Here is a 22668-nt window from a genome sequence, read left to right as displayed (position 1 = left end):
CTCAACTATTTGTAAGGCCTCCTCAGACAACCATTTTGCCTTTTTGCTTTTCTTCTTGGGGATGGTTTTGATCACCGCTTCCTGTACAATGTTACGAACCTCTGTCCATAGTTCTTCAGGCACTGTCTATCAGATATAATCCCTTGAATCTATTTGTCACTTCCACTGTATAATCATAAGGGATTTGATTTGATTTAGATCATACCTGAATGGTCTAGTGGTTTTCCCTACTTCCTTCAATTTAATCTGAATTTTGCAATAAGGAGTTCATGATCTTGAGGGCAGAGTCTATGTCACATTCATCTCTGGGTAGGCACTGCCAAGCGCTGTGGTGGTTACAGCGGTACTTCACAAATCTGGCTGAATGGATGAAAGGGGCTTATATGGTTCACAAGTCCTGATTTTGAGGAGACACAGGCCTTTTGAGTTGGCCTGGCTTCCCACTCTGGCACTGAAAAGCACCCTCTACTGCCTGGACATAGAGGAGTTAACCTCTACAAGTAAAAGTGGGTTAAAATGAGCTTGCTTGTTTCATGTCAGGATTGATGCAATCTAAGAGGGAAAATAAAAGTGTCATTTCAAGGACAGATGTGCTCCTTGGGGACACAGCTCTGGAACTGCAGGGAATGGAGGCAAGTTACTTTCAACAACCCTATCCAAGAATAGAGGATTCTAGGATCTTCAAAAGTTCATCCTTGGTTATGTTTCTCACTGAAGTCAAAAACGTCCTGAATCCAATTCCAGGTGAACAGAAGCCACCACTGTCTATGGCCGTTAGTGTAACTGATGCCATCTTGGGCCCACACAGATCCTCCTGTCCTTCTGCTGACCCTTCCCAGGACTGTACTGTGTGGTAATCCCTTCTCTGTTGTTGGGAATTGTATGTAATAGATAGTATTTAATAATCATTAGAACCAGGTGGCCTCTATGTTCTGTTAGTCCCCAAACAATGATGAAGACCTTTGCTCACTTATACTTAGCACCCATGAGACTAGTAACCCATTCATAAGTCATGATTTAGGAACACATGACCATTTCCAAGCATACACCTTCTCCTGCACTAGGTAAGCTATGAAACTGTCTCAATGGCCCCTCAGCTGTGTGGACTGCAGCTACAAAAGCTTCTGGAGTACTGTCTGCCCAACCCCACCCTGTGAGCAAGTTACCCTATAATAATAAACAGATCCACTGATTATATAGAGCCACCTGCCTTGTCTTTCAGTCTCAAGATACCTTCTCAGTTGAGTGGGCACTTCTCCTTCCCTTGGTCCTCCAGGAATCACTAAAAGCAAAGTGATCTGGAGCCTGGTAACAAACATTACTCTTTTTCCTCCAGTAAAAATACTGTCTCCAGGGATTGTGGACCATATTCCAAACGGTTAAGTATTAAACTTAACAATGTATTTTTCTACAGATATAATAAACAAGGCTCTCATGCCAGTAAGACAAATGCTGACTCAGGATGTGGTACCACAGAGCAGCCGTGCAGTAACAACGAAGCACCATGAATAACACTGTTCCTACAGTAAAATGCAGTTCTATATGGGGACAGCAGGAACCCTTCTGGAGGAACTCCACAGGCAGAGGCAGGAGGTAAGATCTTCCAGGACACTACTGGGACGTTAACACATACCACGCTGCAAGTTCACTCATATCCACAGAAACCTCTCAACTAGATCAATCCTCTTCAAGTATTTCACACTGGAGGACAGAAGCCTGCCATGCACAAAAGACAAGTGCTCACATCCTCACTGGCTATCCATACTCTCCTATCTTTTTTAAAACAACGATCACCACAGAGAAGACAATAAGACACTAATCAAACAAGAAAGCATGGTCACAGAGTCTGCTGCACTGGAACAGGAGGATGCCAATACTGCAACACTCAAGTTCTGAAAGAGAATTGTTAATCACTAATAAAACATCTAGTCTACTATATAAAAGCTAAGTGCTGATAATTTTTTCTACCCCAAGTCACAAAGCCTGTTTGGTTTCATCAATTCCTAGGAAACGCCTCCAGAGAGTAAGGAAGGAAGAGATTCTAGGTAAGATGGGGTATGCATGCATCATCTCCTTGTCTGTGTTAGCGGGTGTGGTGGCTCTTAACAGGTCAATGGGTAGGAGGACCCTCACTGACAGGGGAAGGAAAAATTGTCTGAATCATCTTGCCCAGAGCCAGTCTCTAGTTCCCGTATTATCCATTTTAAAAAGAAACGAAAAAGGGGAAGAGGGCATAAAAACACCTTCCAGAAACGTGGCATCCTCTGCTAAAGAAAACAGGCAAACAAAGCAACCTGTTTAATAAAGTTCTGTTTTTCTCTTTTCCTTGCTATTAGTGTCTCCTGAACTCCTTATGAACTTCCTTGGTCTTTGGACTTTTTCCACAGTTTTCTTCAGATGACTTGTCATGAAATTCCATAAGACTCAATACTTAGCCCCTGACTTCCTGCCTTTCATTCTCTTTTACTCACATGATCACACATATTTTCAATGAAAAAAAAAAAATGAGAAAATAGTGGAGTCTCATCTTATATAAGGTTCAAGTTCTAAGGAAGTAAGATAGAAACCATACATGGCCAGAAGCCCTTAAACTCACCTAAGGTCCAACCCAGACCTTTCTTTTCTTTTTTCCAGTTAAGTGCTAGATGAAGTGGTTGGTTCCTTAAAGGACTACACAGGTTGAAAATCTGCACTGTATCTTTAAGCATTAAAATCACTCCAGAGACCCTAAGTTGCTCATGGGAGGCACGTGACAGGCACATGAGGGCAGAGGCAAAGATTCAAACCTTCCATCTCACACTCACTCCAGACACAGACTGAGGGAGGAGAACTGTGGGCGGAATCATTCTGTATTTATGATTTTTATTCTCTTTCTTTTTGCCAAATGGTTTAGAGATGAATTTGTATAAACTAAATATTTGTATGTGAGTCCACTGTATACACACACACACACACACACACACACGAGATAATGTATTAGATTCAAGTAATCACTGGTTTTCACCAAAATAATGTGATCTGTAACAATGTCTATTTTTAAATATGCTTAACATCACAGAATGTTAAGAGCCAGAAAGAAGAAATAAAGATAAGATTTGGACCCTGTCCTCAAAGGGCTTATAGTCAAGTAGGGGAGATAAAGCATGTATAGAATTAACTATAATAAAAGGAAAGACTATGATAAGTACTATGACCCAAGTATAAAATGCTATGAAGTCTGGATGAGGGTGGGCCTTTACTGGTAAATGAAAGAGAAGCTATCCAGACAGGGGAATAGAAAGTTACCCAGTAACACATTAACTATTCTGTGTGCTCTGCTAGTAATTCTTCTTCTTTAAAACAGGATTACTCACTTTCTGCTTTTTTTCCCTTGGCCAGGCTGTGCAGCACGTGCAATCCTAGTTCCCCGAGCAGGGATGGAGCCCATGGCCCCTGTGGTGGGAACACGGAGTGTGAAACTCGGACCACCAGGGAGTCCCTCAGCGCAGGTTTCATGTTTTGTGCCCTTACATCTATATCGCTGACTAGCAAATTATACTCATTGCATATTATTCCTTCCTTTAAAAAAACTTCCCATTATGAGTCAGAGTTCTCTCTAAAGTAATTTTTAAAAATGTTCTAGCAGGACCTTTTCTTTATTGTCTACTGTTTCATCCTCCGCCATTTCCTGCCTGTTTGTAACATTGGTCCCAAATACACTAAGTACAACACTGGGTAAAAAAAAATGGTCCAGGCCTGTTCTCCTCAATTTTATCCTCTCTCTGGCTGATTATCTACTAACAAAACATGAACTTAGGGACCTCCTGGTCCAGTAAGTAAGACTCCACATGCACAATGCACAGGGCCCAGATTTGATCCCTGGTTAGGGAACTATATCCCACATGCTCCAACTAAGCTGCAGTGAAACCAAATAAAAATAATAATAATAATAATAAAAAGCAAAACATGAGCTTAATATATTTCTTACCACGTTGAGAATGCTAAATCAGAAGAAGACACTACGGGTGGCATAGCTGTGAGACTACATGCTCTGAAACCAGAGTCCAGGGTCTGAATTCTGCCTCTGCCACTTACTGAGTCATCTCAGCTCTAAAACTCGGTTTCTTCAACTGTAAAATGCGGAGAACTGTTATCATTCTCTCTAATCTGAACAAATGGCAGGCAGTCAGGAAAGGGAAGCACAATTTGACCATCAAGAAAAAGTTCCAAATGCCATGCCTGGGTCCACAAACCTGTCTCTGAGGAGATGATCCCCATCCCCACAGTTCCTGTTCCTTCTAAAGCATTGCTCCTGGAACGGCCCTGGACCTTGCCCATCTTCTCTAGCCCTTTATATGCTGAGTCAAAAATTTACAAAGCTATAACATCCCTAAAGGCAAGCTATATAAACAGTCAGTGTTGCTGGAACACGGAGTTCAAGGAGGAAATGGCAGGAGGTGAGGCTCGAGAGGCAGGCTGAAGAAGGTCTTGGAGGTCTTTGCAGCTGATGTTAAAGGGCCTTAGTTCAATCCTTGTGGCAGTGGTCCCCAGCTCTTTTCCTACATTCACCAAATTTCACCTGCAGAACACACTTCTCTCTAGCAGCCAGTGTCACTCAGTATTCACAAGGGTTCTGAGGACGGTGGGGGAAGGAATGAGGCACATACCTCTTCCCGTGAAGAGTCACTGCTGTGGGGGGAGAGCGCCACTGAATAATTCAAACAGGGGAGGCAGTCAGTCTCAACACACCTGTAACACGTCATTAGGCAGGTGTGTAAGGATGGATTTAAGGGGGTAATTCTGAAAGCAGAGAGAACAGTAGGAAAACTGCAAAAATAAAGACGGAAGTCATCATTTATTAAGCTAAGCAATTCCTCACCAACTTCAATCCTCAAAATAACCATGAATGGTGAATATTAATGTATTTAATCAAAGCAAAGAGTCTTTGATTATAAATCATACCATTATTTTATGTATCACTAAAAAGGATAATGTTGAAACGTGAGTGAACTATAAAATGCCATTGCCTGCAAGGCAAACTGAATTTGATATGCTAAAACTATAAATATTATCCAAAAAAGGGGGGTCTAAGAGTCAAGTAAAGATGGTGTCACCCCTGTTTTACAACCAAAAAACCTGAGGTACAAGAAGGTTTCAAGAGGGCTGCCTAAGTCACAGAGAATCTGTCAGAGCCAGAACCCATGAAGCCATTTCAGGCAGAATCCCACTCAAGGAACACAGGGCTCCTCCTGAGCCCACCACATGTTACCTCCCAAGGGAGCAAAGGCAAAGTTAAGTTGATGTATGCCCTGAAAGCAGTGGGCACACATAGGTCATAATCTTGAAGTGGAGGTCTAATTAGAATCCAGTTTTTAAAAACAAGCCTTTAGCTGTGTGAATCAGACATTATATCTGAAAAGTGCTTTGAAAATTGAAAACCACACCAAATTTGGACAATCAATCAACTGTAATAATCAACCCATCGATTATATTTGAGTGCCCTGTCCTGTTCAGATAACCAACAAAGAATGACATACTGACATTATTCCAAGACTTTAAAACCTACTGGAAAGAATTAGGAATACAAACTTTAAAGCACGAGTAAGAAGAGAAACAGGTGGGAGACCTACAATAGTGGAGTTCAAAGAAGACTTCATCAAATGTAAAACTTGAGCTGGGTTCTGAAATCTCCAAAGCTTGTTGGGGAGAAAGATGAGGATGTTTCAGGGTGGCGACAAGGCATGGGCAAAGGCAGAAAGGTGGGAGTGAATCACAGTACATATGGAAAACAGGAAGATGTGCCCGATGGGCCTGGGGGTCCATGCTCTAACGCAGAGGGAGCCCCAGATGTGAGAGAATCCACAAGCCAGAGATCCTTTGAGACCAGAGGGAAGAATGTAGACCGAAGGGAAAATGGGGAAACTGTTTCTATGAAAGATTAGACTGAGTGAAAACAGTTGGGAGAGAGACTGGCTTAGCTGCTGTAGTTACCTAGAGCTAATCTGTTAGTTATCTGACAAGGAAAAGGAAGGGGAAAGGAAAGGCAGAGGTGGGGCAGAAGCAGACCTGAAGAAAGAACCAGTATCATTTTGTCACCACTTGGAAACAGAAAGCAAAGCAGGCATCCCTGAGATTTCATACTCTGAAGAAAGACAGTATTGATACACTGGCAGAATGGGAAGACAATGGCTCAGTGGGTAAGTGGGTGGAGGGGGGCAGGAAAGGAGGTGAGGGGGGAGGAGAAAGTGAGTGGACTTGTGGGCGTACATGAGGCTCGAAGTGGCGCCAGCTCATAAAGATGGAAGGCGCTGAGCACCCACAGAAACACAGGCCTTCAGCCTGGGCCAGAACAAGAGGCGGATCTGTTCCCTGTCTGCATCAAAGCAGACGAGCGCCCAAGGGTGAAGGTATGAGGAGAAAGCCAGCAGGGTGCCAGGGACAGACCTGTGCAGAATGTGCCCATTTCTCTCACTCTGTAAGTAGGATAAGCAGCAGCAGCTTTAAAGCCCAAGGGGTCGGGCGCAGTCAGCAAGGAACTGTCCACTCCTTTCCTGAGGTTTCTCTAATCAACATGAATATGATTCTTGTAGGGTAAATTCAGATACATGGATCCCGAAAATCTAAAAGGAAGTACTCGCGTAGCGACTGGGCTAAAAAACAGCAAGTGCTTGGCTCCAGGCTATGACAGGGTGACCTCCCTTCGGGGCTGTCTGGAGTTAAACCTCAGGTGGACAGGCCTGGGCTTCCCCCGCCCCTAAGCTACTTAAAATGTCTCGTGGTGCAGACTTGGCTAACTTCAGAAATAGAGCAACTTATTCTCTACAGAATGTGGACTTTAATTTTTGAGGTCATATGCAGATAAAGCCACAAAGATTTATCAAGGACCAAGATGCAGTGTATTGTTTTCCCCAATCAGGAGCGATCTTTCAGACTCATAACTGGGTCCTGAGGTGTACTCAGGGCCATGACTGCTGCTGTGCACACTCACTAGCCCTCCCCACTCATCCTCTGGAGTTAATCACAGTTCCTAGGCTAGGGGAAGGGGTCATCTGCAGACAACCTATCAACTTATCTGGCTTCAAGCTCAGACTTTGTCTCAGAGCAGCAGAGAGCAATCTAAACTCTTTGCTGTCCTAGGCAATAAAGCCTGAATCGAGAGAGGACTGTTCTCTTCAGTGCACTGGGCCTAAAGCCCCAGGGTGATAAACCGGCAATAAATGCACATGGCCCAACATTTTGGAAAAGTGAGTCCCCACACTTACCCAGCTGCCCTCTCCAGAGGCAGGGAGTCATGTCAATCTCTTCTGTAACGATAACCTACGATGACCTACCTGCCCCTCTTTCCCCATCCCTCCCTCATCTCCTGTTACTTTCCCCCTTTCTCACTTCCACTCAGGTATACTGGCCCCAAGGTCTCTGGACTGGATCCACTGACCTGGAATTCCCCAGGGAAGAACCTATCTCTGACTTCTCTTACTTTCTTCTGGTTTTTGCTCAAATGCCACTGTATCAATGATGCCTTCCCTAAGCACCTTGTATAAAACATCAAGCCTTACCAACCCACTCCTTAGCATGCTTATTTTCTCCCCTGAACTTATCACCACCTAACATTTATTGTCTCTCTCTCTCTAGTAGATAAAAGGTTCATGAGAAAACGAAAGTTTGATTAACTATTTCCCTATTAGCAGATGGACAAATGAAGTCAACAATAAATAAGCAGTACGTGTCAAGTATTGTGCTATTATCTGGAAATACAGGGGGGTGAACAAGACAGTCTGGTCCTTACCTTAACAGTATCTTGAACTGGGGATGGGCAACAAACAAAAGAATAAAATACTTACTATGTACAGGCCTTGTTCTAAGTACCTGCTGTACATTTAATGCTCCATATAAGCTAGCTGCTATCCACCATAAAAGCTAGGTGCTATCACAAGTTCCTGTCTACATATAAGTTCCAAAGGCACAAGCCATACAGTTCTTAAGTGGCAGAGCCAGGAATCAAGTCCCAACATACACAGGGTGTGTGCTCTCAACCAGGCAAGTAAGCAAAGACAATACACTGTGTTAAATGTCACGGCAAAAGCAGTTGAGGGTGCTGGGGAAATGGCAGCGCTAGTGTAAAGAACCCGTCTGCCAACGCAGGAGACGTGAGAGACAAGGGCTTGATCCCTGGGTCAGGAAATTTCCTGGGGGAGAGCATGGCGAACCCACTCCGGTATTTCTGCCTGGAGAATACCATGGAGAGAGGAGCCTTGTGGGCTACGGTTCATAGGGTCACAGAGTCAGACACGATTGAAGCGACTGAGCACACACACATGCACACACCTATTTCAGTCTACGGGCAGGAAGGGGAATGCCAAGAAAGGTTTCCCTAAAAACCTTTCCAGAACTGTCAGTCTGGAAATGGAAGGGGCTAGAGATTCTGTTTTGGACATAACTGAGTGTGAAGTGAGTTCAGATGGTACTTTAGGAACCACCAGCAGAAAGATAACTGAAATCATGGGACTGTGTGAGATGTCCTAAGAAGTGAATGTCTAAAGGAAAAGAGAGATCATTTAAGAGGTAAGAAGCTCAAAGTGCCAGATCAAACAGCCAGAAAGGTAGAAAAACATCAGGTGAATAGGTACCATGGAAACTAGAAACAAAGAATAGTTTAAGAATGAGGAAATATCAAAAGTACTTAACAAGAAGGGCAATGGGGAGTGTACACTGGACTCAGAAATTCAAGGGTCAAGGCCCTCCACAATCTGATCATCAACTACTTCTTCAAACTTCTCTCTGACCAACTCCATACTCTTACTCACTGCTCTTCATCTAGGGCAGCACTGTTCCCATCCCAGAGGGCATCTGGAAATGTATCAGGCAGAGGCCCCACTGGCATTCAGCAGAGAGGGTCAAGGATATCAGCAATTCAGTGAGAAACTGCACTGCACCAGAATGCCACTAGTGCCCCTGCTGGCAGACCCTCTGACTAGCCGGAGTTGATGCCAAGTTCTCAGTCCCAGTGGTCTTCACCTGCAATGTTCCCATGCCTCCTTATCCCCTGCCATACCTTTAACCTTTGTTCCTACCATTTGGTCTCCTAAAATTCTGGTTTTGGAAACAGAAATCAACAAATTCAGTAAATTTTTACATATCATATCTTATAGTATTTGCAGATATGGAAGCAATTTATTCTATTAGGGAATTTTAATTTGGTAAGTCACCTGAAATTCATTGGAGAACTAGAGAAGAGAAAAATAACAAGTATTTCATTAGAGAAAGTGAAAAGTAGCTACACTAGATGCCTTTTACTAAGTCAATCATGTTTCCTTCTTACAAGTGTGTTCCTCTATTTTTCTGATACTAAAAATTTCTGTTTTCACCTATAAAGTGATACTGAAGCAAATGTCAGATTTATTTTTCCTCTAAGAAAATAAATGAAGACAACAACAACAAAAAACCCTGTAGTAGTCATTAGTATATTCAAAACTATTTCAGGTTCTCCCCCATCTTGGGCACACGGGTAGGACTGCACTTCCCCAGGTCTTTAAGCGTGGCCGTGTGACCTACCTGCCTTTAGCCAGTGAAATGTGAGCGTGATGGATATGCCACTTTAAGAGCCAACACATCAAGTGCCCAGGTGGAAGTACATGTTGATGAAGATTTCCATCAGCCTGGACCCGAGTGACTACAGTGGCCGAGACACTACAATGGCCACACAGCATGAGTGAGAAGTGAACCTTTCTGCTATAAGCTATCGAAAATTAAAGTTAGTGGCTCAGCAGCAAAGGATTCACCTGCAATGCAGGAGCCCCAGGAGACATGGGTTCGATTCCTTGGTTGGGAAGATCCCCTGGAGAAGGAAATGGTAACCCACTCCAGTATTCTTGCCTGAAGAATCCCATGGACAGAGGAGCCTGGAAGGCTACAATCCACAGGGTCACAAAGAGTTGAACACAACTGAAGCAACTTAGCACACACAGCTCACATGACCAAGTCTACCTAGACTGATACAAACATCAAGTCTGAAAAAGGGTTCTCAACTAGGGATCAAGAAATTCTGCTTTTTATCTCAGAGCAGGCCAATCCTCTTGTGTATCCTAAAGGATAACAGCAAGAACAACACAACTAAATCTCTGTTCCAAACTTCTAGGGCACCTACACATTAGCTATCAAAGGGATATACAATTTACCTGCAACACAACCTGGAGAAGGCAATGGCACCCCACTCCAGTACTCTTGCCTGGAAAATCCCATGGACGGAGGAGCCTGGGGGGCTACAGTCCATGGGGTCGCTAAGAGTTGGACACGACTGAGCGACTTCACTTTCACTTTTCACTTTCATGCATTGGAGAAGGAAATGGCAACCCACTCCAGTGTTCTTGCCTAGAGAATCCCAGGGACGGAGGAGCCTGGTGGGCTGCCAACTATGGGGTTGCACAGAGTTGGACACAACTGAAGCGATTTAGCAGCAGCAGCAGCAGCAACACAACCAAGTAACATCATCGGTAATACGCTCTGCTCTAACTGCAATCTTGTCAAACACTGGTTTTACTGAAAAGGCCGGATACAAACAGATAGCTCTAAAGGTCAAATCTGGCTGTTTTGTGTACACTGTCATCCTAATGCCCTTAACCGGCAATAAGGAACGATTAAACAAACCAAAAGGGTTCTCTGCGATTTCAAGTGGGAATCAATGACACTGCATGCTGAGGCAGTGCAAAGTTCAAGTAAAGTGATAGTGTGTACTGCACCCAATGTTAAGTGTAGTTTGGAGCAGTCTATCAATAACCTCAGATATGCAGATGACACCACCCTTATGGCAGAAAGTGAAGAGGAACTCAAAAGCCTCTTGATGAAAGTGAAAGAGGAGAGTGAAAAAGTTGGCTTAAAGCTCAACATTCAGAAAACGAAGATCATGGCATCCGGTCCCATCACTTCATGGGAAATAGATGGGGAAACAGTGGAAACAGTGTCAGACTTTATTTTTTGGGGCTCCAAAATCACTGCAGATGGTGATTGCAGCCATGAAATTAAAAGACGCTTACTCCTTGGAAGGAAACTTATGACCAACCTAGATAGCATATTCAAAAGCAGAGACATTACTTTGCCAACAAAGGTCCGTCTAGTCAAGGCTATGGTTTTTCCAGTGGTCATGTATGGATGTGAGAGTTGGACTGTGAAGAAAGGTGAGCACCGAAGAATTGATGCTTTTGAACTGTGGTGTTGGAGAAGACTCTTGAGAGTCCCTTGGACTGCAAGGACATCCAACCAGTCCATTCTAAAGGAGATTGGTCCTGGGTGTTCTTTGGAAGGAATGATGCTAAAGCTGAAACTCCAGTACTTTGGCCACCTCATGCGAAGAGTTGACTCATTGGAAAAGACCCTGATGCTGGGAGGGATTGGGGGCAGGAGGAGAAGGGGACAACAGAGGATGAGATGGCTGGATGGCATCACCAACTCGAAGGATGTGAGTTTGAGTGAACTCCGGGAGTTGGTGATGGACAGGGAGGCCTGGCGTGCTGCAATTCATGGGGTCACAAAGAGTCGGACACGAATGAGCAACTGAACTGAACTGAACTAAGCTTTTCTTTCCTTTTTTTTTTTTAATTAATTTATTTTATTTTATTTTATTTTATTTTTAAACTTTACAATATTGTATTGGTTTTGCCAAATATCGAAATGAATCCGCCACAGGTATACATGTGTTCCCCATCCTGAACCCTCCTCCCTCCTCCCAACCAAGTATAGCAATGTTAGAAATTTAAGAAATCATTATTGCTAATCTCTGAGCTGTCCTGATGGAAAGAGATACTGGCCTCTGAAAAATATTCTGCCACAAAATTCTCTCTCAAGCATCAGTAGAGAAGGGCCTGGGATGCAATGGGACAAAAGACAGGCCTCAGCTCCCCTCCACTCTCTTGGGACCATTCAGAAACAGAAACACAGGTAGCCAGATATGCCATCTACCACCCTTCATAAGAACTGAAACTCAAACAGAATGTCTTGTCCTTTTGGGCCCAAACAGCCCCTCCTTCCTCACTGAAACCACACAAAACGTGTGTCCTTTATTCTTCCTCCAGTTTTTGATACAGAGATCAGGATATCTCCTTCAAACGTCACTGGTGTAGAGGGCATTAATGAGCTTTCTTATCACAGCATCTGTTCTCAGAAGGGACATTTAAGGAGCACCATGCATTATTACTATCTACAATCCTTTCATCTTAAGGCTTAACAGTTCATTTCAACTTTGAGCCATCAGCATTTTCCCATTTCAGCAGCCTATACTTAGCAGAGATTTTAAATTCTATACTACAAGGTTTCTTGGGTTCAGACCTGCCCCAAAACATATGTTCCAAATCTCCTGAGACAGCCCATTGCAGACTGAAATCTATAAAAACCAGATGCCCTCCCTTGACACAGCCACTAAATCATGACTCTGATGACCAAAACTGTGAAAGCACAACTGAGTTCCAGCTTTGCTGCTGAGACACCAGTAGAACAGAATAGGAGGCTACTCACACAACTTTCTTTGAACAAAACTCAATTCACCAAGATCAACGCCAATTCCCACTTCAGCCAGGATGTACTTGGTGGGATTTCTGAAAGTGGAAGGGAACCAACTGCCCCAGGCAAGATAAGCTCCAAATGGCACAGTCTAGAGAGCTGGGGACTATGCCAGAGGTTATGAAAACAAACTTGACTCCAACCTGCAGCACTTTAAGTCATGAAGAAATCTGTGAGGCTAGAGGCATGAGAACTCTTGATTGACACACACCTGGAGACACCTCCCACCGTGAAAGGGGCCACGCTAGATCTAGTGAGGGAGAAAAGGGCAAACACAAAGAAAAGAACAGTCTAATGAAGAAGGAAAAACATACAAACTTACATAAACTAAGGTACACAAATCAGAAATAGCACTACATATTGCTCACGGAGATGACAACAGGCCAGAGTAACCAGGACAATCTTTAGGGTGATAGGACTTGAGCTGAGCTTAAAAGACAAGCTGGATTCAGTTGTTTAAGATGTTGAAAGGCAATTCAGGCAGAGGCTCTGGAGCAGGAATTACAAAGAGATGAAGACTGATTCAGTCTGGCTAGAGCAGAAGGTATCTGGCTAGAAGTAATGGTAAGTGAGGACAAGACAGAACAGGGACAAATTGTGGAGAACCTTGTATGCCCGGCCACGGTGTCAAAGCTTGACAATGGGGGACCAAAAGAGGTTTGTGATCAAGGGAGCTTGTTTAAAGGGTTTGGAGAATGAATCTAGGGGACTTCCTGTCGGTCCAGTGGTTATGACTCCATGCTTTCCACTGCAGGAGGCACTGGTTCAATCCCTCATTAGGGAACTAAGACCCCACATGGCACAAAAAAATGAATGAATGAATGAATAAATAAAAATAAATAAATGAACTGAAAACATCTAAGAAAAAAAAAAAGAAAGAAAATGAATCTAATTCCCGTGTGTAGGACCAACAATAAGAGAAAATACAGTTAGAAAATCTGACAGACACAACTGAAATCAAAAGCTACCATAACTAAAGTCAGTGCTTGACTCATAACTGAAACTAGGATCATAAAATAGACATACACATAAAGGACATTACTGGGACAAACGTGGAAAATTAAACATAAACTATATATTGGATAACAGTATTTATTAATGTTAAATTTCCTGAGAGTTAATTATGTTGTGGTTAATAATTAATTATGCTGTAATTAAGTATGTTAGAGAATTATACACAACGTATTATATAACATGCTGTCCTTGTCCTTAAGAGATGTCTGCTGAAGTACTTTGGGTTGAAAAGTTATAATATCTGCAACTCTCAAATGGTTCAGGAAAAAAACGTATATATCTAGAGAGATATTAATACAAATGCCAAGTGTGACAAATGTTAATAATCAGTGAATCTAAGAACAAGATATAAGGACCCTATGGAAAGAAGCACAGGCTTTAGTGATTGGCTGGCTGTTGGGGGCACGAAAGAAGGAGGAAAGGTTTTGCATGTACCTGACACAGAATACTGGTACTGCCACCAAAAAAGGGAAGCTAAGGGAAGAAACAGTTTTCAGGAGACACATGTTGAACCTGGCTACAGATAAGAAGTGGCAAGAAGAAACAACACACTAGAATGAAATGAGAAAGAAATGTCTTTGAGCAACTGGGACCTAAGAGGGAAGCATGAGAGGAAAATGAGTAAAGCGAGAGAGGACTGACATCGTAATTTACTGGTAGCAGGTGGGAAGAGATAAGAGAAAAACCAGGAGAGCTATGTGACAGAAACTAAGGCAGGAAAAGGATTAAGGCAGTGCTCCATAGAATGATCAACAGCATCAAATGATGCAGAAACATTACAGAAGGTGATGACTGGCAAATGGAATTAGGAAATAATCAGTGAATTCTGGGTAGAAGTGAGAACCAGGCTATAGGCTCCAGAAAAAGAACAGATAAAGTAGAAATGCAAGACTGGGTATTGAAGAAGTTTACCTTCAATGAAATGATGGAAATGAAATGACAGTTAGAAGGAGCAGCAGAAGCATGGGAGAGTTGTATTCTGTGAGAGACTGGGGCAATCTGGGGAAATTTGCAGTTACAGAAGAAAGAGCAAATAAAGACATCTCGGAGGTGAGCTGAACAAATGAGATTTATGATGCATATTAGGGACAGGAAGAGAACTTAGTTCTAGAAATGGAATGGATTACACTTTCTTTAATACAGGAAGAAAGGGTGAGAGAAGAGGTGAAGAGAGCCACAGTAATAAAAACAGGACATTGACAAAAATAACTTAGAAGCTGAGAAAGAAATCTCAAGATTAGGAAGAAAAACAACTCCCAGGACCGCAGGAATTCAGTCATTTCTGGTCCTTACACAGGCCTCCTGCTCCAGCCACCACTGCATAGAGGAATGGGGCAGCTCCCCGTGACGACTCAATGCACAGTGTAAAACCATCTGAGGGGAATCCTGACTTGAGGTGGAGAGACTCTTCAATTAAGAAGGATGGCATTAAAGGTGACATTCTTATTGTCTTTTGATAGATCCCTTACCCAGCTGAGTAAAAAGACCATTTTCTTCTGTCAACAGAAGCTGTGCCTGGATTAGCAGCTGCTCTACACTGAGGGCAAAGGTGAGCCTGAAATCCCACTGAAAGAAAGCCACCTGTTGGAAGATACCTGCTGACATTATATGGCTAGTAGAGTGAGATTCGGGTTCCTTGGATCATCAATTTTCAAAAACCTTAGGAGATATGGATAGCAATTTCCTGATGTCATAGAGCAACTAAAAATAAAACAATTTTACAACCTGTAAAAGAAATGTGCAGCCACAGCAAAACACTGTATAGAACTCATCTGAAGATAAGACACATGAGAAAGAACAATATTTTTATGGCCTTTTATTTCCTGCAAAAGTCATGTGCAATAAAATAGATGAGACTGAGATGACTTTACTGCTTTAGCAAGTATCCTCACAAATAATTAAAAAACAATGTTAGAATAATACAGAAAAGAAAAGTGATTCCCTCAGGAGATGGACAAAGAGCTCTTGATATATTTTAACAATTTTCCATGACTAAAAATTCTTAGTCACTAAAAAGAGAAGACACTCCCTTTAACCTAAAAAAGAACATTTACCTCCAAATTTACTATACTTCAAATACTATATATACAGCAAATACTGACAGGAAGAGAACTTCCCTTTGAAATCAGGATCAAAATGAGATGAGCACTATCACCACTTCTATTCAACATTACATTGGAGTTCCTAGTCAGTAGGGCAGAGCAAGAAAAAGACATGAAATGTACAGGATTGAAAAGAAAGGAGCAGAATGTTTACAGATAAAATATCAGAATTAGTAAGAGTCTAACATAATTCTGAATTGAACATCAACATGCAGAAATAAAGTGATTTCTATATGACGACAGCAGGAATAAAGGAAAAAATGAATATTTAAAACATCAGTACATAAAAAAACAGGTATCTAAGAACAATTTAATGAAACATATGTAAAATCTCTATGGGAAAAATTGTAAAAGTTCAGAGAAACCTCAAAGACCTAAAGAAATAGATATACCATAACATGGATAAAACGATATTATAAAAAGTAAATTCTCCTTAATGTTTTATAGATTCAATGCAATTCCAATCAAAATTCCAACAGGCATGTGTGCGTGTGCATGAGCACATGTGTAACTTAAAAACTGACCCTAAATTGTAAACTAAAATGCAAAGGACCCAAGCTCAACTTCCCACAGGACTCTCAACTGCCTCCTCCAGGTGTATCATCCCATAGGTCCCTGAGTTTTCAGGTGTTAGGCAGCTGGCATTCTGAGACAACTTCTACAGAAAGCTGGCACCCAAACACAGACTGTCTAGTATCCAGGCAGTTTGTGTATCTCACTAGTAAGTTTGCTCCCTTAGCTGCCTGATAAAAAGAGAGGGCATTGTGGCGAAGGGGGAGGGTATGGAGGGGAGGTGGGGGATACCAGCAGAGACAGGCCCTCCCCATGGGGACAACGGGAGGATAAGACCAGTGCCTCCTCTTCTATTGCTTGGGAATTTCCTTTCCCTGGCAAAATCTACCCCTTAAATTGTGATCTGAGATGTGGATCCGGTTTGGTAAGCAACAGGTGATGACTGAAAAGGAATCCACTTTGAAACCAGGTGGTAACCCCAAGGTAACACCTTGTATTTCACAATTTTTTTTTAATTGCTTTAAAATAATAGTAACAATAAGGCCTATGGATGGCATTCCTCAATTCCTTCCATATTCTCAAGTCTCTTTAATCTTAACCTTTTTCCCCACTGGTACAGAAGGAAAATGGTGTTGAGCTATGCCTCTCCTTGACAGAAATTACCAGAGAGCAGCATCTTTAGCAACTGACAGTGAAAGTTACTCAGTCATGTCCGACTCTGTAACCCCATGGACTGTAGCCCGCCAGGCTCCTCTGTCCATGGAATTCTCCAGGCAAGAATACTGGAGTGGGTAGCCGGTCCCTTCTCCAGGCAATCTTCCCAACCCAGGAATCAAACTATGGTCATCTGCACTGCAGGTGGATTCTTTACCAGCTGAGCTACCAGGGAAGCCCTGGTCTACAACTCTTATTAGCTGCAAAGAAGAGGGGTAAGAGGTCTTTGAAGTTTCTAAGATCCTTTCATATGAAAAGAGAGACTGACCACCTCAAAAGCACTGGTGAGCCCCAGAAGCCTTGTGAGGCTATCAGGGAGCCCCAAGTCAAGTACCTATTAATACCAAAGGAATGAGGTTCTGTGATTCTCCTGTACCAGGCTGCTCAGGGAGCCACACAGCCAAGACAGATGTTGAGAGAGAAAACGTTACTCCATTCCAACACCCACTGCACTGGCCCAGAATGTGCCCCAGGAAAACTCCGGGAAAGTTAACAGAGACTGAAGATTCTACTGAGATGTCAAAGTCCTCACGATGGCAATGATGGATCTAAAAATAACGTGCCTTGTCATGATGAAAACAGACTAATAAAGGATCATGGCTCAGCAATGAGGAATAGTCTCCTAAACATCTTTATCTCCCTCCAAGGGCCATGGATCATAGAGATGATAATCGGTGGGAGAAAGACCAGAGCCAAACAAACCTAAGATATACCCACCTCCACCAGTGAACAGCACTGGGTACAGCATGTGCTGAGCTGGATAAAAGAAGCCCCCTATCTATCCCCTTGCTGGCTATCTCCCACATATAATTTTTCACACGAGGATGTTAGCCATGTCATTGTTAGATGCTAACAACTCGTAACTACGGACATGTACTTTGACCCACTTCAATTCTGCCTGGCAGGCTACAGAATATCAATCACCTGACCTCAAAACATGTTATTGATGTCTCAGTCACTGTATTACTCTTTAGGAAAAATGTAAATTTCACTAAGTCAAAAACCCTGGGCATCCCTGGTGTTCTGGTGGTTAAGACTCTGTGCTTCCAGTGTAGGGAGCATGGGTTTGACCTCTGGTCGGGGAACTAAGATGCCTTGCGGAGCAGCCAAAAAAAACCCAAAATAACTCCACGCAGTGTTTATTTCAAAGCTTCACTGTGACTGGACTATACTTAGGAAATTCATTTCAAAATCAACATAAACCTACTTATCTCACCATTGGCCTGGTAGCCATCATTGTCCTAAACCAACAAGTCTGTCTGTGAAAAATGAACCATAATATAGGCCCAGTAATAATTCTGTGTGTGTTAAAACTGGTAACAAATCATAGCAAAGTACTCCCAAAACTATAAACTTAAGTTACTAAATAAAACAAGTTCTAAGACTATCTCCAAAGTAAAAAAAAAAAAAAAAAAAAAAAGAAGAAGTACATGAAAGTGTACAAATGGCTAGAGATGGTCAAAGTTCTTAGCTTCCCAGTAACCCTGGCTTGGGAGAGTAGTACCTTATCCATATGGAAGATCAAATCCAATTCACAAACATTCTCGAAACACTTGTCCAGAGTCTCCACAAAAACCTAGGAAACAAGGAGAAATAGATACACAATTCCTATCTTCATAAAATGTCACATGAGAAAGTAAAGAGGGCAGTCAAGATACTATTTGCCTTATGATAGATCTCAAAAACCCTCAAAAAACCCCAATGCACTCCAAACGTCCCAGCTGATCTCCCTACTTATCCCCATCTGAAGGGGGCAACTGAGGACAGGACCACCTTGTTGTCAGTATAGCAACACAACCAGCAGACACATGTGGCTTTCTTTCCCCTTTTATAAGATGCTAATTTATCAATATACAAAAGAATAGCAAAATAACTATTTATACTATGTCCTTTCCCCAAGCCACCACTTACACATGCGAAAGAATTTTTCATTATGATGGTGTTAACAGATCTGTCCGGCTAATTTCAATGAACGTTAACTTCAAAATACTTTTCCATGAATCAACTTAATTAACATGCTTAACAATTTTAATTTACCTTTAAATATAAGACTTAAACAGAGAAGTGTACAAATGATAATGAGTTCAGAATGAACATACCATATAAATGCCATCCTGATACTGAAATGCAGCATTAGAGCTCCCTAGAAGCCCCCTCTCCAAAGGTAACCACCATCCTAACTCCTGCCATCAATTTAGTTTTGCCAGCCCCTGAATCTACATAAAAGGTGGCAAATTATCCTTTCCTTACATTGCTACTTACACTCAAGTTTTTTCAAATTAGCAAAGTATCATTTAGGGAATACATATCACATGATAAAACAATACAGAGAAGCAAAGCAATGATCAACTTAAAAGTCTGAAAAAGTAAATGAGAAGGATAGAATTGAGGAGGGACATATAGGAGATTTAAGGCCCTAGCAACGTACTGTTTCTTAATCTGGGTGACAATTTCTTCTTTAAATTGGTATTCTTCAAACTATATAGGCATATTTTCCGTATTTGTTATGTATACATGTTTCACAATAAAAATTACTTAAAAACAACAGTAATCTTATTGGGATTCTGACTGGGTTTTTAGTAACTTATAAGCTGGAAGCACAGTTGATCCTTGGACAACACAGGTTTGAACAGTGCGGGTCCACTTAATTTTTTAATCATTCATTACAAATGTTTGCTCAAATTAGAGTGAACAGTAAGAGACACCCTTTTGATAAATGCCTGTAGATTTCTCCCCTGAGAACACTCTGGCTCTTGGTTTTAAAACTAAAATTGGCTGTTTCTGGGTGACGGGGAGAGGAGAAGAAAGATGTTTTCACTATATTCTTGGTATACCTTTTGAATTTTGAGCCACATAAGTGTATTATTTCTTCAACAATAAACACTGAATAAACATGCACTAAATACCCAAGTAAAAATACTTCCTATTCCAATTTAAGAGTACTTCAGAAAAATAATTTGGGTAATTATTTCTCTGAGCATTTACTGGATGAAATTACATTAGTTTCTACTATCTTTCTTATTGCTGTAACAGAGATGTGGCTCAGATGGTAAAGAGTTCACCTGCAATGCAGGAGACCTGGGTTCGATTCCTGGGGTGGGAAGATCCCCTGGAGGAGGAAATGGCAACCAACTCCGGTATTCCTGCCTGGAGAATCCCCATGGACAGAGGAGCCTGGCGGGGTACAGTCCATGGGGTTGCAAAGAGTTGGACATGACTGAGCGACTAAGCACATACACAAGAATATTTCATTGTTAAACTGACTTGTATCCTTGGAATAAAGACTATTAGGACATAATGAATAATTCTTTTAGTATGCAGTATTCCAGAGAGAAAAAAACTTGGAAAAGAACATCTTACTTATAAATCAAAACAAATGCTTATACACACAGAGCCAAAACATGAAACAAAAACTCTTATACCAACAAAACATGAATGACTTAAGATCATACTGCTTGTTAATGGGAGAATCTAAAACAAGAGACAGGTCTCATGACTCCTTGTTTCAACAAATAATTGGCTAAGATTTTATTGAACGATTCTGTCCAATAGTAATATGTAATATCTGACTAATATTTTCTTTTTGAGAGGCTTTTGGATCATAACCAATCTACTCCATAAAATACACTTAAACAGGACGATTTTTTTAGTCTGAGTTTAAAAAATAACTTACATAATAGAGGTTTTCTTGTACTTTAACATTTAAAAAAAATCTACTGAGTCTATTAGGGAGTCAGTTTTTCATTTAACCTTTCTTATTTCATCAGGATATTGGATTCAAGGTCTTTCTGTGGACCTACTTTGGATATTTATTTTTTGGAGTCAGTTATTTCAAATACATTGGCATTATAACTATGTATTTCAACCTCTAAAAACATTTTGATGGTTTCTTTCTCTGACTTTTATTCTTTTTATCAGGATAACTATTGATTTTATTGTCTTTTAAAAGATCAAACCTCTTACTTACTATTATTTTCACTTTTTATTTATCTATCTTCCCAAATCCAATGCACCCTAAGTATTTAATAAATGTCCATAATATCATAAAGTTACATTTCTCTTTGTCTTGTTAACATAGATATCTGAAGTGCATCTCCTCCAAAAACTGCATCTCAATTTAAAAAATATATTATCGCTATATTTCATTTATTTTCTAATACATGTGTTACATGCATATTCCTATGGCATTCTATAGTGTAAAATACTTAATACATTGTCACAATTGAATTCTATGACATAGTATTTTGGATTTTTTTAGTTGAAATATAGTTGACATACAACATGATGTTAGCTTCAGATATACTACATAGTGATTTTACATTTGCATATATTATGATACAGTCAACACAATACGACTAGTAACCATCTGTTTGCAAACCCAGTTATTGCAATATTATGGATCACATCCCTTAAGTTGTATACTATGTCCCGGCTCATCTGTTTGACACCCAGAGGTCTGTACTCTCAGTCCTCGTTGCCTGTGCTGCCCTCCACCTCCATCCTCCGTCCCTGACAAACATCCATTTGTTCTCTGCAAGTCTGTTTCCATCTTAACAACCTAAGATTTCTATACCAGATGGGGGATCCATGACTCACACCTAGGTTTTCTGATTCTAGATCTTGAGCTCTTTCTGTTATCCCACATTGACTCTCAATATCCAATCTGACTCAGGTGTTAAGAAAGCATTTAAAATTACCACAGAGACGAATCTTTTTTGGCTGTTTTCAGTATTTATTTATACTTTTACATATGATAAGTGAATATGATACATGAAATTTTTAAACTACTACTAAATCATTTTCTGAATGTGAATGGGTAAAATATATAAATAAAATGAAAAGTTACTATATCCAAGAATATAACTTTTTGGAAGAGTATAGTATATGTAAAATAAAAATACACATTCAAAATTTCCATTTCTTTATCCTAAAGTTTATTAAATTTAGCTTCTTTAATTTTATCTTAACAAAATATAGTTGTAAACAAGTAAAGTTTGTATTTTATAGCTAGAGTTTTCTATAATTGGTGTTATTAGGTTTTACACACGCTCTTTTTGAGTGCTTTCAACTTAAGTGACTTGATAAAGTCACACAAAGTCTATCTAGAATATCATGTAACAAATAATGGGTACATGATATTGTACCCATTATTGTCCTAATTAATGGTTCCCAGTATAGGGTCCCACATACCTCAATTTCCATGAAAGTAATGAAAACAAATCTGTAAGCCATTTCTAATTTTCAAAAAGCCTTAAAAAATCATGTTTACCTATGTCAAGACTATACTTATTAGATAAAACATCAAGTTCCTTTGTTTCAGGCTAGAATTACAAGTGAAAATATAAAGTATGTATTTTAAAATATCATTTAGTTTGATACTTGAAAAAAATTTCAAAACATGACATGATAGTATAATTTATAATGACAAATATTTGGTATTCATCCTTGTTGCTGGCTCCTAAAAACCTTGGAATTTCCAAAGTGATAGGGTTGTCTTATTCTGCTAATAAGGTTAACTTCTGGAAAGCACCAAAGAATGGGGGCTGGTTGCCATGGGAACCTACTGTATGACTGGGAACTTTGAGTCCCACTTACTGATCTCTGGGAGGGGAGAGGGGATGCAGCCTCAATCAATCACCAATGGGCAATGACTCAATCAATCCTGCCTATGTAAAGAGGCCTCCATAAAACCCAAAAGGGATAGGTTTCAGAGAGTTTCTATGTTAGTAACAGTGGAGATCTGAGGAGAGTGGCATGCCTGGAGAGGGCACAGAAGCTCCACGCCCTTTTCCCCTGC

General features: G+C 41.0%; 1 protein-coding gene across 2 annotated transcripts in view; it reads right to left on the bottom strand.

Moving 5' to 3' along the window:
• The window catches only part of LOC102407761 (adaptor related protein complex 3 subunit sigma 2), a 40768-nt gene that overhangs the window by 12551 nt on the left and 5549 nt on the right, over nt 1-22668 (bottom strand). For both annotated transcript variants that reach the window (XM_006058216.4, XM_025271799.3), the window contains exon 4: nt 18376-18447. In XM_006058216.4, the coding sequence (XP_006058278.1) occupies nt 18376-18447 (72 nt within the window). The remainder of the gene's footprint in view (nt 1-18375; nt 18448-22668) is intronic.

The sequence above is a fragment of the Bubalus bubalis genome, chromosome 20 (assembly GCF_019923935.1).
Source record: "Bubalus bubalis isolate 160015118507 breed Murrah chromosome 20, NDDB_SH_1, whole genome shotgun sequence".
In the NCBI taxonomy this organism is placed as follows: domain Eukaryota; kingdom Metazoa; phylum Chordata; class Mammalia; order Artiodactyla; family Bovidae; genus Bubalus; species Bubalus bubalis.
The sequence above is the reverse complement of the archived record's forward strand: the minus strand, read 5'-3'. Positions and strand labels throughout refer to the sequence as shown.